The sequence below is a fragment of the Oryzias latipes genome, chromosome 21 (genome assembly GCF_002234675.1).
Source record: "Oryzias latipes chromosome 21, ASM223467v1".
Classification (NCBI taxonomy): domain Eukaryota; kingdom Metazoa; phylum Chordata; class Actinopteri; order Beloniformes; family Adrianichthyidae; genus Oryzias; species Oryzias latipes.
In genome coordinates this window covers 10,875,269-10,888,149 of record NC_019879.2, presented here as the reverse complement: position 1 = coordinate 10,888,149, position 12,881 = coordinate 10,875,269, and the positions used below count along the sequence as shown (strand labels likewise).

The following is a 12,881-nucleotide window of genomic DNA, read 5'->3' as shown; positions in this document are numbered from 1 at the left end:
TAATTCTAAATATTACCCATGAAAAGACAAAAATAGATATGTTTCAATTATATTAGCAGCCTAAACGAAATGGACTAACAGTCCATTTAGCAATAAGCTAAAACTGAACTGAACAGAAAAAAAAAACAGTGTAATGAAGGAGCCAACTTCCATACCAGTATCACCATCATTGATAAAACATCTTCACAGTTATCTTTTCAGTGTATATTTTTAAGTTTTAAGTGCAGAAAAAACCTATGTGTTGCATCTTTTTAAACTAAAGCTAATTTTAAAAAAGTATTAAGCATTGTCACTGAAACATTTTTTAACACTCACTAAATGTACAATGAAACTCTCTGGGGTTTTGTTAACAAGCTCACAGCACAGCCATGACAGTTGCAGATTATAGAGTGGTTTTTTTGTGTTCACCTGTAGCTGTAGGTCTTTCATCCAATGCCATTCATCCATCTTCTGAACCTGCTTAATACCTTTTGGAGTCACTGCGCTTCATTCAATGGTTAACTTCAAATTCAAAGTCCAAAGTCAGGTGCAGTCTTTTTCATTGTCTCTGGCTGGCTGTCAAATATCAGAGGGAACCAGAAAGGCAGCAAAATGAAGTTCTTGTGTTTCGTTCTCAGATGGCTCTGCTGAGTCTGCACGTGTCTGAGGTCATCTGCTCTGTTAGTTTTATGTTGATACAAACCACAGACATAACTTTAATTTATCTTTGCTTTTGAAAAATGAATGAAAAAAAAAAAATATTCTTTGACCATGTCATCTGGCCTTACATCTAAGTAAACAGAGTGAGGTTCCATTCTAATCTCACTTCAACGCAGGAATCCTTTTGGAAACATAAAAGACATAACATGAGAGAAGTTTAATGTTTCTATTTAAAAATGACAATGCAATGTAGATAAAAGACTAAACTAAAATGTCTGATAACTATCTGGAATGTTGTCAAGCTGTGGAACGATCATTTTAAAAAAACTATTTACTGTCAGTCAATGTTAGGTTTGGGTTGTGAAGAGCTGTAAGCTAGAAGGGGAGCATTTAAATCAAGAGTCTCCAACCTGAGGCTAAGGAGCCATGTGTGGCTCTTTGGTTTTAAAGAAAATGCTTGGACTTGAAAAAAAAATAGATTAACTAGTTGTTCGATGCAGTATGCATTTTATTTTGCTGTAGTTTATGGTAAAATTAATTCAAATTGGTATAGAAAGAAACATAGAACACGGTTATAATTTAATTATTGTATTAAAAGCAACACTTTATAAATAAAAGGTTTAATGACCACGGAAACCTTTTTAAATAAAAAAGACTATTTTCCCAAACGGTGAAGTTGGACTTTGCAGTTTTTTGGTCAGTAATGAGCTAGACTACATGGCTCTTTTAGCGTTAAAGGTGGCAGATGAGTCCCGCCAACAATTCAGAGGTGAATTTCTAATAAATTCCTGCTGCTCCGCAGTGTTCTAGAAAACAACAATGTTGAGGCTTTTTTGTGTGTTTGCTTGTTAATTTTGTTTATTTATTTATTTATTTGGGGGGGGGGGGGGTAATAACGGCATAATCATGATAAAAAGACCATTGGGAGCGCTTTATAGATCAAAAGATAATCGGGAGAGAGACTTGCAGGCCAGACAGGTAACTACATTTCCCAGAAAGCATTTCACCCTGTGACAGCCGACAGGCGCCTCTTGTGTGTCTGACAGTTAGAGTTAGCTAACGCTCGGTGAAAGCTAGCTAGCCCGGCAGGATGGGTGTATCAGATTTACACTTTGATACGAACGCTGGTGAGTTTCTTTATGGTTTTATAGCCAGGTGAACCCATTCAGTTTGTAATGTTTGTATCGTACGTGTGTTAAATCTAGTCGTTTAGCGCTCTTGACCGTTTTTAGCTCAGCAAACGTCCCGTGACTTTTCTTCATTGACTCTTTAAGTTGAAATATCTGGTGGTTGTTAGCTAGTTTGATCATCAAACTGGACATATTGGCAGACTTGTGTGGAACATCTGTACTGTAAACTAGTTTTCTTTTCAAACCTAACTCTAATTCTTTCCTCCTCACAATTGACTGTTATCTTAAAGATGTTGTGATGTCAGCAGCATCAGTTACAGTTGCAGTGGCTGAGTTGGCCAACGCAGGTTGTCAGTTAAAGCCTTGATCCATCATGAAGTGAACCTGGTGGCCATAGAATACATACACCCAACTTAAATGCACAAAAAAAACTATTAATTTAAAAAGTAGCTTTTAAAGATTTGCAATACAGTAATTGAATTTTACCAGTGTTCTGTTTTACTATTCATTCAATGTGAATTACTTTTACTTTTAACAGCAGCACTTAAATGTTCTTTTCAAAATAAAATACATACTGCGTCGAATAAGATTCTCCTGCTGCTTTAGGACATTCACTTTAATTAAAAATGTAAAAAAAAGGTCAAGTCAAACATGGGATTTTCTGACATCATGACTTTGATGCATAATCATCCTTTTACCGTCGAATATAAACATGACAACGTTGGTGTAGAATCCACTTTAAATTGCTATTATTTACATTAAAGTAGCTCTCCGATCATCTTTCGGTCACGTTTCAAAGCATTTCCAGTACTTTTAATTATGATTATGTCATTTTTAGGAAAAGTCAATAAACCTGTGTCATCTTCTAGGACATAGTTTCTGCAGAGCATCAGTAGATGTGGGCGGGACTGTTGGTGTGGAGTAAGCCCATTGCCACTTCCCATCACCCATCTGTTTACACCCTTTCCCGCTAGCTTACAGCCCCGCACAACCCCAACCCAAATTACTGGCGTAACAAAAATGGCAAGCAACATGGGAGCTATCCAGTCATATACTGTAGTTTTGATTCAAAGTCCAGCTCAGACGAGGAAAACAAAGACGTAGATGAATCTATTTGTCCACAAGTAGAGGTATCAGAATGGAGCGCAGCAGGAAGCCTGTAACTTGCCGTTGTAGGCTCCACGTCACAACACAAGTTTTTATAAAGAGCATTTATCATTTGCTCCTGATTCAAAATGATTTGAATGAAATATACTCAGAATTGCAATTTGAAGCTTAATTTCCTTCATAATTGTCCTGCCTCATCAGGAAAAAAAAACACCCAAAACACCATTTTTTCTTTGAAGTGGATCAACAAGGCTACAAATAGATCAGGTCAACACACAGGGAAACTCAGAGATTTCACATTCAGACAAGATTAAGAGAAGCTGTTTGGTGTCTTCATGTCCTTCAGGCTGGACCAATATAACAGTTCTGTCTGCTCTTTCAATAAAGACTATTAGAGATAGCATAGAGTCAGATCTGCTCAGGGCTCACAAACCCAACAAAGCTCTGGAACCAATCAGGTGGTAGGTAGACCTTTGAGTCAAAGGTGAAGCTACACACAGATTGAAGCAAGATGTCTGATGAACTTGAATGTTCTTCAACGATTTTTAGTTAAAGTGCTGCTTTCTTTCTGTTTCATTAATGGTACATTTGTGACATTTTTTTTTTTAATATAATGCCAACTCTTTGTTCTTTCTGTAAACCAGTGTGAAATGCTTTTATGTACGAAAAGAGAAATCCAAGTGTTTTGTCTTCTGACTCCTAAACCAGCAGGACCCGTGGTGGATCTGACAGGTCGGGGGGTGCAGAAGCTGGATCCCAGTTTCATCAGTTCTGACGACACTCACACTCTCATCTTGGACCGCAATAAAATCATGAAGCTGGATAATCTGGAACGAAGCCCCAGCCTTCAGCAGGTCACATTTTTGAGAGTGGTTCTAGTCTGATGACAGATGAACAAACACGTTCCCGCTCTGTGGTTTTGATGCAAACTCCTTGTTGTCACTAATTCAGCTATCCGTAGCAAACAACCGTCTGGTCAGAATGATGGGGGTGTCTCAGCTGATGCAGCTGAGGGTCCTCAATCTGCCCAACAACAGCATCGGCTACATTGAAGGACTGCGCGATCTGCCTCATCTGAAATGGCTAAACCTTTCCGGAAACAACATAAAGGTGAGGAGACGGGAGGGATTTCTACAAACCAGAAGAACCTCTCATCCAGAACAAAAATGGAAAAGAATTGAAGCATTCCTCAATTGGTTCAAATAAATCAGTGGTTTTCATTAAAACTTTTTAGTTGACTGCCACTCAAGGGGTCACAGTTTACGCAGACATTTTCAGTATTTATTGATGCTTACCAAAGTGTACAAGTGTACCAAAGTGCTTCATAATAAAAGAAACAGACAAAAAAAATGTTTAAAATCAGGCAAATCAAGGACAAATTTAAAAACAGCATAAACTTACAAAACGTTTTTAGCAATAAAATACATCAAAGATAAATAAGAATAAATAAAAGAAAAGAAAATGCCACCTGAGCATAAAAAAACATTCTAAAAAGGTAAGTTTTTAATTGACATTTGAAGCTATGGTCAGATAAAATACAGATTCAGCTACAACACGAGAGAAATCTCAATCTATTTAATAAACAAAGGACATTTTTTTCATTTTAGAGAATCATAGTAAATTTTTTGGGAAATAATTTCAAAGGCAAAGGTTTCTTTTATTTTGCTTCCTCCAGCCTTCATTACATCTGGGCTGGATTACTGGAATTCTCTTTATTTTGGAGTCAGCCAGTCGTCCGTCTCGCGTGTCCGGTACGCTGCTGCTCATGTTCTGGTTGGAGCCACATCCTAGCTACCTTTCACTGTCTGCCTGTGGTTTTAGAGCTCATTTAAGATTCTGTTTTGAAATCTTTAAATAATCGTACCTTCATACCTGTCTGAGCTTCTCCCTAAACCCCAGCTTGGTGTCAGGTCAGCCTCTCTTGGACGTGCTGAGGTCAGGAAGAAGCTCAGACTGGAACGAGCGTTTTCACTATGTGCACCGAAGCTGTGGAACGTGTTACTGAGTGCAGCAGGGATCCTCACTGTCCTCATTTGGGGAAAAAAAAACAAAAAAACACATTTTTATAGTCAGGCCTTTGACACAGCATTTTTATTTTACACTGTTTTACTTTAGGTTTACACTTTTAGTTGTTTTTAATGTTTTGAGCTTTAAATGTACACCACCTTGTTCTGACTGTGGTTATCTGAAGGCGCCATATAAATTATCATGAATTAAAATGAATATGAATTTTTTTTGGATTTGTAAAGTTCAAAGTTAAACCTCGATCACCTTTAGCGTCTTTCTCTTGCAGTCGTTTCCATTTGTTTTTCCGTAACTCAGTTTTAAAACCTAAAGCGGTTAAGAGCACAACACTCGTCTTAATAGCTGTAAAATCTGAACACAACTTCCAGTTTAGCTCTCGTTGAAGCAGGTAAACAACACAATTCGTTTTGATCTGTTCACATTATATTTGTCTTTTGCTTTTTTATCTAAACACATTTGCAAATAAACGATAAGCTATGGGCTCCAATAAATTGTTGTAATTTATTTCAAACTCAGCAGGTTCAAAAGTTTTTAAACATAAGTGTTGACATAAATATTGAAGTACATTTTAGGATGGTAGTTGTTTTAGTTTTTCTGCAGTTTTATTTTTCAGGTTGTAAAGCTGAATCCATGGGTTTGAATGGATTTAACAGCACTCTCATGTGTGACAGGTGATTGAACAGCTGTACAGCTGTGTGTCTCTTCAACACCTGGACTTGTCTGACAACAACATTTCCACCATTGGAGATCTGACTAAACTGGCTGCATTAAAGGTCAGCGTTCAAACTGACACTCACGCTTACTTAAAACAACACACCGGCTGTGAAGATGTTTGGTTGGTGACTTTCCCCGTTGGTGCTGCAGACACTTCTGCTTCATGGAAACAGCATTACAACACTCCGCACTGTTCCCGCCCACCTGCCGGCGCACCTTTCCATTCTGTCGCTGGCAGAAAACGAGATCAGGGACCTGAATGAAGTAAGTCCTGGGTTTTGATACAGCTTTCCTTCCACAACGAAAGCATCTGAAAGTCATTTTTCTTCTGATTCGTGTTTAGGTGTCGTACCTGGCATCACTTCATGAGCTGGAGCAGCTGTCCATAATGAGCAACCCCTGCGTTATGGCGACTCCTTCCCTGCCAGGTTTTGATTATCGACCGTACATCATGAGCTGGTGTCTGAATCTGAAAGTCCTGGACGGCTATGTGGTGACTCAAAAAGAAGGGTGTGTACGCTCTAGATAAAAAAAAAAAAAGACATGTTTGAGTGTTTGAAATAATTAATTTGTACTATAAATATTTTTCTGATTCAGTCTGAAAGCTGAGTGGCTCTACAGTCAGGGTAAAGGTCGTTCATTTCGTCCAGGGCAGCACGTCCAGCTGAGTCAGTATTTGGCGACTGTTTGCCCTCTGACTGCATCACCAGCGCTGGAGACGGCAGAAAACGCCAAACTAGAGAAGATCCTCAGCAAGCAGAGGTGAGGATCTCTACTGTTGTTCATCATTCCCTCCATGCTCCTCCTACGAGCATCATATGTAACCATTCTGCATAAAAATATCTCTAAGACTGATGCTCTGGTCTTAGGTTTCATCAAAGACAGCTGTTAGAGGAGACCCAGGGAGGCTGCCTCAGTCCTCCACGTCCAACCCAGCTTGACGTGGAGAGGCACAGCCCTTCACATCCACTAGGGGGAGCTCAAGAGGAGAAAGAAGTCACCACACCAGGACCAGCTGATCCTCCATCAGTCCTGGAGAAGGGTGAGGGGGCTTTGCAGCTCTGTGTGCTAGTTGCTGCTTGTTTGGAAGGAAATGTGAAGTGGATTTTCCTCTTTGCCACCTTTCCTGCTTAGAACCAGTGGTGCAGTTCAACACCTGGGTGAGCTGTGACTCCGCTCATGCATCGCTGCCGGTGGTTCACAGCCAAAGGCTCGCAGAGGAACACATTTATTTGGAGGATGTGCAGACCGATGAGGACAAACTCAACAGCAGCATGCTGTCGTCTGAGTCCGTGTTTCTGCCCTTCACATCAGACACAGACCTGCACACGACCCACACCGACACCGAAGACGAGACTGAGACGTTTGAGCCCGATTCTCTGGCTCTGAAACGGCCGGCACAGCCTAAGACGCACAGGACGCGCCACCCGCCAACAGAGAAACCGGACCAGAAGACTATAGAGAAAGAAGCTGGCGCCATCACACCTGCACCGCCAGCCTTCGGAGCCGGAGCGCCACTCGATGGTCCTGAGGCGTCCACCGACAGAGCAGAAATAAAAGGAGAAGTGGGTTTGTTTTTGAGAAAAACGATGACAGAAGCAGACAAAGCAGCTGTTAAAATCCAGTCCTGGTGGAGAGGACAGCACACGCGATGTTGTCACCCCACTGCTAAAGAGGTGCGCGGTGAAATCCGCCTGCGGAGGATGCAAGATCACATCGTCTTTCTGACGGACAAATTAGAAAAGTAAGTGACTCAACAAGCGTCTGTCACACACATTCACCTCTTTGTTTGAGGTGGAAAGTTGTCCATGAGTGTTCATGCTGTGTTGTCGCAGTGTGCAGAAGCAGCTTGAAGACGAGAGGCTGCAGAGGCTGGTGCAAGAGGAGGCCATGAAGTTCCTCTGGAAAGAGGTTGGCAATTCCTTTCATAATTAAGTTCACCCTAAACCGGTGCGTTAGCTTTCCTAGAACAATAAAGATAACGTTTCAGAGACTGCAGTTTGTTCAGTAGGTCCGTAAAATGTTGTTTTTTAAAAAGTCCCACAAGCTTAAAGCCCCTCACATTACCAGTGCAACAAAAACAGCGAGCAAATAAGAGCTATCCAGCCTTACAGTTTTGAGCCAGATTCCAGCCCAAACAAAGACGGACATGGATCTAGTCGTCTGCAAATGATTGCATCAGAATGGAGCGGAACAGGGAGCATGTGTCCCGGGAAGTCTGTTTTCTACGTCGCAAATTAGCTTCTTTCAAATGGCACTTGTTTTGGTCAGCTCCCGATTCAAAGCAATTTGAATAAAGAAATACTCAATCGCAATTTTAATCTTAATTTTCTTTATATATGTCCTCCATCATTACAAAAATGCCACAAGAATGTGTTAAAAACACAAAAAATGCTGTTTTTTGTCAGAGTGGGTCTTAAAACTGTTTATACCACAATCTAGGTCAATACAAGATTCTGATTGGCTGCTGGGTGTGGATTGAAAAGTGATAATCCAGAGTGATAATGCAAACCTAAAAAAGAAGTTCCGGTCACATTGCCTAAATGTTCTATATCACTGCTCTGGCTTCTTTAAAAAAAACTTTAGCTTCATCATCTGGACAAATTAAGCGATTAGAGGTGAACTTTCTCTCTGAACTGATGCCTTATTTACAATCAGCATATATATCGCTTTCCTTTCCTGCTGCAGTCGAGGTCAGTGCTGGCTAAGCTGTGTGTTGTTGTGTTGTTGTTGTGTGTTGTTGATTTCATGAAGTTAAACTCTAATTGAAATGAGCGTTTTGCTATTTCTGAATCCACTGTCTTCTGAAGATAAAAATGTTGATGGTTTATCAAAAAAATAAATGTAAATAATTTTTTTTGGTTAAAAAAATGTTCCGATGCAATGCATTGTGGTCTATATTCGCCAATCTAGTGAGCATCGAAGCCCACTGGTTTTTTGCATTTTGAATAATGTTTTGCATTGATGCAAACAGGTTTTTGCAGAGACTTCTGGGAAATTTCCAGGGCACTTGATTTGGGAACTGTAGATTTGGACAGCTCTACAAAATGGCAAACGCCCTATATAGTGCACTATATAGGGGTTATGGTGGGAATTCGGACATAGCGAAAGTGTTTTTAGCAAGAAAAATCGAAGAAAACCTCCCAAAAGAGAACCATTCTTAACTACAATAAGTTTGATTTTTCCTTCATGTATTCTGAAACTGCAAAAGACTAAAGACCACTAGCATGTGTTTGCTGAATAAACCTCTCTTCCTCTTCATAGAAGTAGTGATTCTTGTTGCTTGTTTTCTGTGCAGCTGCAGGCCGTGCAGCAGTGGAAGCAGTCTGTGGAGCAGCAGCTGGCAGCCGTTCAACCAGCCACACCTCAGATCACACCTCCTGCTCCGCTCTGCAGTGCAGCTCCCCCCGTTGTTCCCAAAAGCCCAAACCCCCCCGGCGCAGAGGCATCCTTCCCAGATTCAGGCTTCCAATCCACCCTGGATCAGCAGTGGGGGCAGGAGGACAGCTTCCTGAGCAGCGGCACGGCCGACTCTCTGAAGACAGTGCGAGCGCTGAGCCCTGCGGGCGGCGGCGTGGACAGCACGGACTGCAGCCTGCTGGAGCAGTACCTGTCCTCTGTGCAGCAGAGGGAGGAGGAGGCGGAGGAGGAGAGGAGCGAGAAAACTGAAACACCACCGGCTTCCTCCCCTGGGTCACCCAGCAGGGCAGCGCCCACAACCCACCTTCCCACAAAGAGGGAAACAACCCCCCCAGCTCAGGCTGAGAGCTCTGATTCAGTGAGAGATCCGAACATGCTGGAGGAAAGCCCATCTGACAAAGAACTACTTTGTACCGAGCCAGAACGAGTGAACCAGTGAATGTAAATCTTTTATACCTCCTGAAATGTAAACATTATCTTTGCTGTAAATGCAATAAAGTGTTTTGTTATTAATAACTACTGTAACAGATGCAGGTTGAAGCTTCAACCAATAAAACAGGATTTTTGTAAGTTTGATTTATTTCAATGAGCAGAGATCACAGATACAGTACAGACCAAAGGTTGGACACATTTTCTCATTCAAAGAGTTTTCTTTATTTTTATGACTATGAATATTGTAGATTCATGCTGAAGGCTTCAAAACTATGAATTAGCACATGTGGAATTATATACATAACAAAATAGTGTGAAACAACTGAAAATATGTCATATTCTAGGTTCTTCATAGTAGCTACTTTTTGCTTTGATTACTGCTTTGCATTCTCTTGATGAGCTTCTAGAGGTAGTTACCTGAAATGTTTTTCACTTCACAGGTGTGCCCTGTCAGCTTTAACAAGTGAGATTTCTTACCTTATAAATGGGGTTGGGACCATCAGTTGTGTTGTGCAGAAGTCAGGTGGATACACAGCTGATAGTCCTACTGATTAGTCTGTAAGAATTTGTATTATGTTTGAGCTAAACAACACAAGGAATGGACATTAGACCAGTGGAAATCTGGGCTTTGGTCTGATGAGTCCAAATTGGAGATTTTTAGTTCCAACCAGTGTGTCTTTGTGCGACGCAGAAAAGGTGAACGGATGGACTCTACATGCCTGGTTCCCACCGTGAAGCATGGAGGAGGAGGTGTGATGGTGTGTTGGTGCTTTGCTGGTGACACTGTTGGGGATTTATTCCAGATTGAAGGCATACTGAACCAGCATGGATACCACAGCATCTTGCAGCAGCCTGCTATTTCCATCCGGTCTGCGTTTAGCTGGACCATCATTTATTTTTCAACAGGACAATGAAACACACTTCCAGGCTGTGTAAGGGCTATTTACTAAGAAGGAGAGTGATGGTGTTCTGCAACAGATGACCTGGCCTCCACAGTCACCAGACCTGAACCCAATCCAGATGGTTTGGGGTGAGCTGGACCGCAGAGTGAAGGCAAAAGGGCCAACAAGTGCTAAGCATCTCTGGGAACTCTTTCAAGACTGTTGGAAGACCATTTCAGGTGACTACCTCTAGAAGATCATCAAGAGAATGCCAAGAGTGTGCAAAGCAGTAATCAAAGCAAAAGGTGGCTACTTTGAAGAACCTGGAATATGAGATATTTTCAGTTGTTTCACACTTTTTTGTTATGTATGTATTCACAGTTTTGATGCCTTCAGTGTGAATCTACAATTTTCATAGTCATGAAAATAAAAGAAAACTCTTCAAATGAGAAGGTGTGTCCAAACTTTTGGTCTGTACTGTATGCGGAACGGCAATGCAGCAGTTATGGAATACCAAAGAATTTGTGTATGCATCTCGCAAAAATCATGCACAATTGCATAAGAATGACACAATAATTGCACATAAACTAAGTAAAATACGCCTAAACTGCGTAATTCTCAACCGAGGAAAATTTTTGAACAGCTCAAAATCAAATTCACGTAAAGAAACTGAAGCCTAAACCCTCGACGGACATCTGTGCCTGATCGACAAATGGTGGAAGCAAGCTACACTTATTTGTATATCACGCACGTAACACAAAATACCAAAATTTTATGTGTGGACAATGAGCAACATGTAGTGGCTGTGTGACACGGCCTTTATGTGTCACATATTTTCAGTTGTTTCACACTTTTTTTGAAGTGTATATACAGTCAGGACCATAAATATTTGGACAGAGACACATTCTTTCTAATTTAGTTTCTGTACATTACCACAGTGAATTTTAAATGAAACAACTCAGATGTCATTGAAGTGCAGACTTTCAGCTTTTATTCCATGGGTTGAACAAAAAGATTGCATAAAAATGTGAAAAACGAAAACATTTTTTAAACACAATCCCTTCGTTTCATGGGCTTGTAAGTAATTGGACAAATGAAATAACTGAAAACAAAATGGTCATTACTAATATTTGGTTGAAAACCCTTTGTTAGCAATGACAGCCTGGAGTCTTGAACTCATGGACATCACCAGATGCTGGCTTTTCTCCTTCTGAATGCTCTGCCAGGCCTTTACTGCAGCGGCTTGTGTTGCTGTTTGTTTGTGGGCCACAATCCCTTCGTTTCATGGGCTCGTAAGTATTTGGAGAATTGACTTCCATGCTATTGCATGGGCAGGTGTCATTATGAGTGAAGCAGATAAAAGGCCTGGAGTTGATCAGAGGACTTCTGATTGCATTTTGAAGATTTTCCTGTGAACAGGCAACATGCGGTCAAAGGAGCTCTCAATGCAGGTGAAAGGAGCCATCATTAAGCTCAGAAAACAGAAAAAAAACCATGCCAGAAATTGCTACAGTAATAGGAGTGACGAAATCAACAGTGTGGTACATCCTGAGAAAGAAATAAAGCACTGGTGAACTCAGTGGACGTCCACGGAAGACAACAGTGGTGGATGATCGCAGAATCATTTCCATGGTGAAGAGGAACCCGTTCACAACAGCCAACCCAGTGAACAACACTCTCCAGGAGGTAGGCGTATCAATATCCAAGTCTACCATAAAAAGAAGACTGCATGAAAGTAGATGCAAGCCACTTATAAGCCTCAAGAATAGGAAGGCTAGATTGGACTTTGCTAAAAAGCATCTAAAAAAAGCCAGCACAGTTCTGGAAAAACCTTCTTTGGACAGATGAACCAAAATCAACCTCTACCAGAATGATGGCAAGAGAAAAGTATGAAGAAGCTCATGATCCAAAGCACACTACATCATCAGTAAAACACTGTGGAGGCAGTGTGATGGCCTGGGCGTGCATGGCTGCTAGTGGCACTGGGACACTAGTGTTTATTGATGATGTGACACAGGACAGAAGCAGCCCAATGAATTCTGAGGTGTTCAGAGACATACTGTCTGCACAGATCCAGTTGAATGCAGCCAAACTGATTGGGCGGAGTTTCATAATACAGATGGACAATGACCCAAAACATATAGCCAAAGCAACTCAGGAGTTTATTAAAGCAAAGAAGTGGAATATTCTTGAATGGCCAGGTCAGTCACCTGATCTTAACCCAATTGAGCAGCATTTCACTTGTTGAAGACTAAACTTCAGACAGAAAGGCCCACAAACAAACAGCAACAGAAAGCCGCTGCAGTAAAGGCCTGGCAGAGCATTCAGAAGGAGAAAACCCAGCATTTGGTGATGTCCATGAGTTCAAGACTTCAGGCTGTCATTGCCAACAAAGGGTTTTCAACCAAATATTAGTAATGACCATTTTGTTTTCAGTTATTTCATTTGTCCAATTACTTACCAGCCCATGAAACGAAGGGATTGTGTTTAAAAAATGCTTTCGTTTTTCACATTTTTAGGCAATCTTTTTGTT

The 12,881-nt window shown here is 41.1% G+C and overlaps 1 protein-coding gene across 2 annotated transcripts; it reads left to right on the top strand.

The window, feature by feature from the left end:
* The first annotated feature begins 1,635 nt into the window (after positions 1–1,635).
* On the top strand, positions 1,636–9,605 carry cep97 (centrosomal protein 97). Of its 2 annotated transcripts, none has more exons than XM_004081592.4 (11): positions 1,636–1,766; positions 3,585–3,730; positions 3,828–3,986; positions 5,573–5,674; positions 5,766–5,879; positions 5,959–6,125; positions 6,213–6,377; positions 6,485–6,657; positions 6,750–7,359; positions 7,451–7,526; positions 8,914–9,605. In XM_004081592.4, the coding sequence occupies exons 1-11, from the start codon at positions 1,730–1,732 to the stop codon at positions 9,472–9,474; spliced, it is 2,310 nt and encodes a 769-aa protein (XP_004081640.1). In that variant the 5' UTR covers positions 1,636–1,729; the 3' UTR covers positions 9,475–9,605. The 2 variants fall into 2 exon arrangements, with proteins under 2 accessions (XP_004081640.1, XP_011487712.1); XM_011489410.3 differs by having other exon boundaries at positions 1,638–1,766; positions 3,588–3,730.
* Positions 9,606–12,881: the final 3,276 nt, after the last annotated feature.

Coding starts and splice junctions, on each gene's coding strand:
- cep97 (XM_004081592.4), top strand. CDS start 1,730: ATGGGTGTATCAGATTTACACTTTGATACGAACGCTG. Junction 3,987..5,572: donor TTTCCGGAAACAACATAAAG/GTGAGGAGACGG, acceptor CATGTGTGACAG/GTGATTGAACAGCTGTACAG. Junction 6,658..6,749: donor TCCATCAGTCCTGGAGAAGG/GTGAGGGGGCTT, acceptor TTTCCTGCTTAG/AACCAGTGGTGCAGTTCAAC.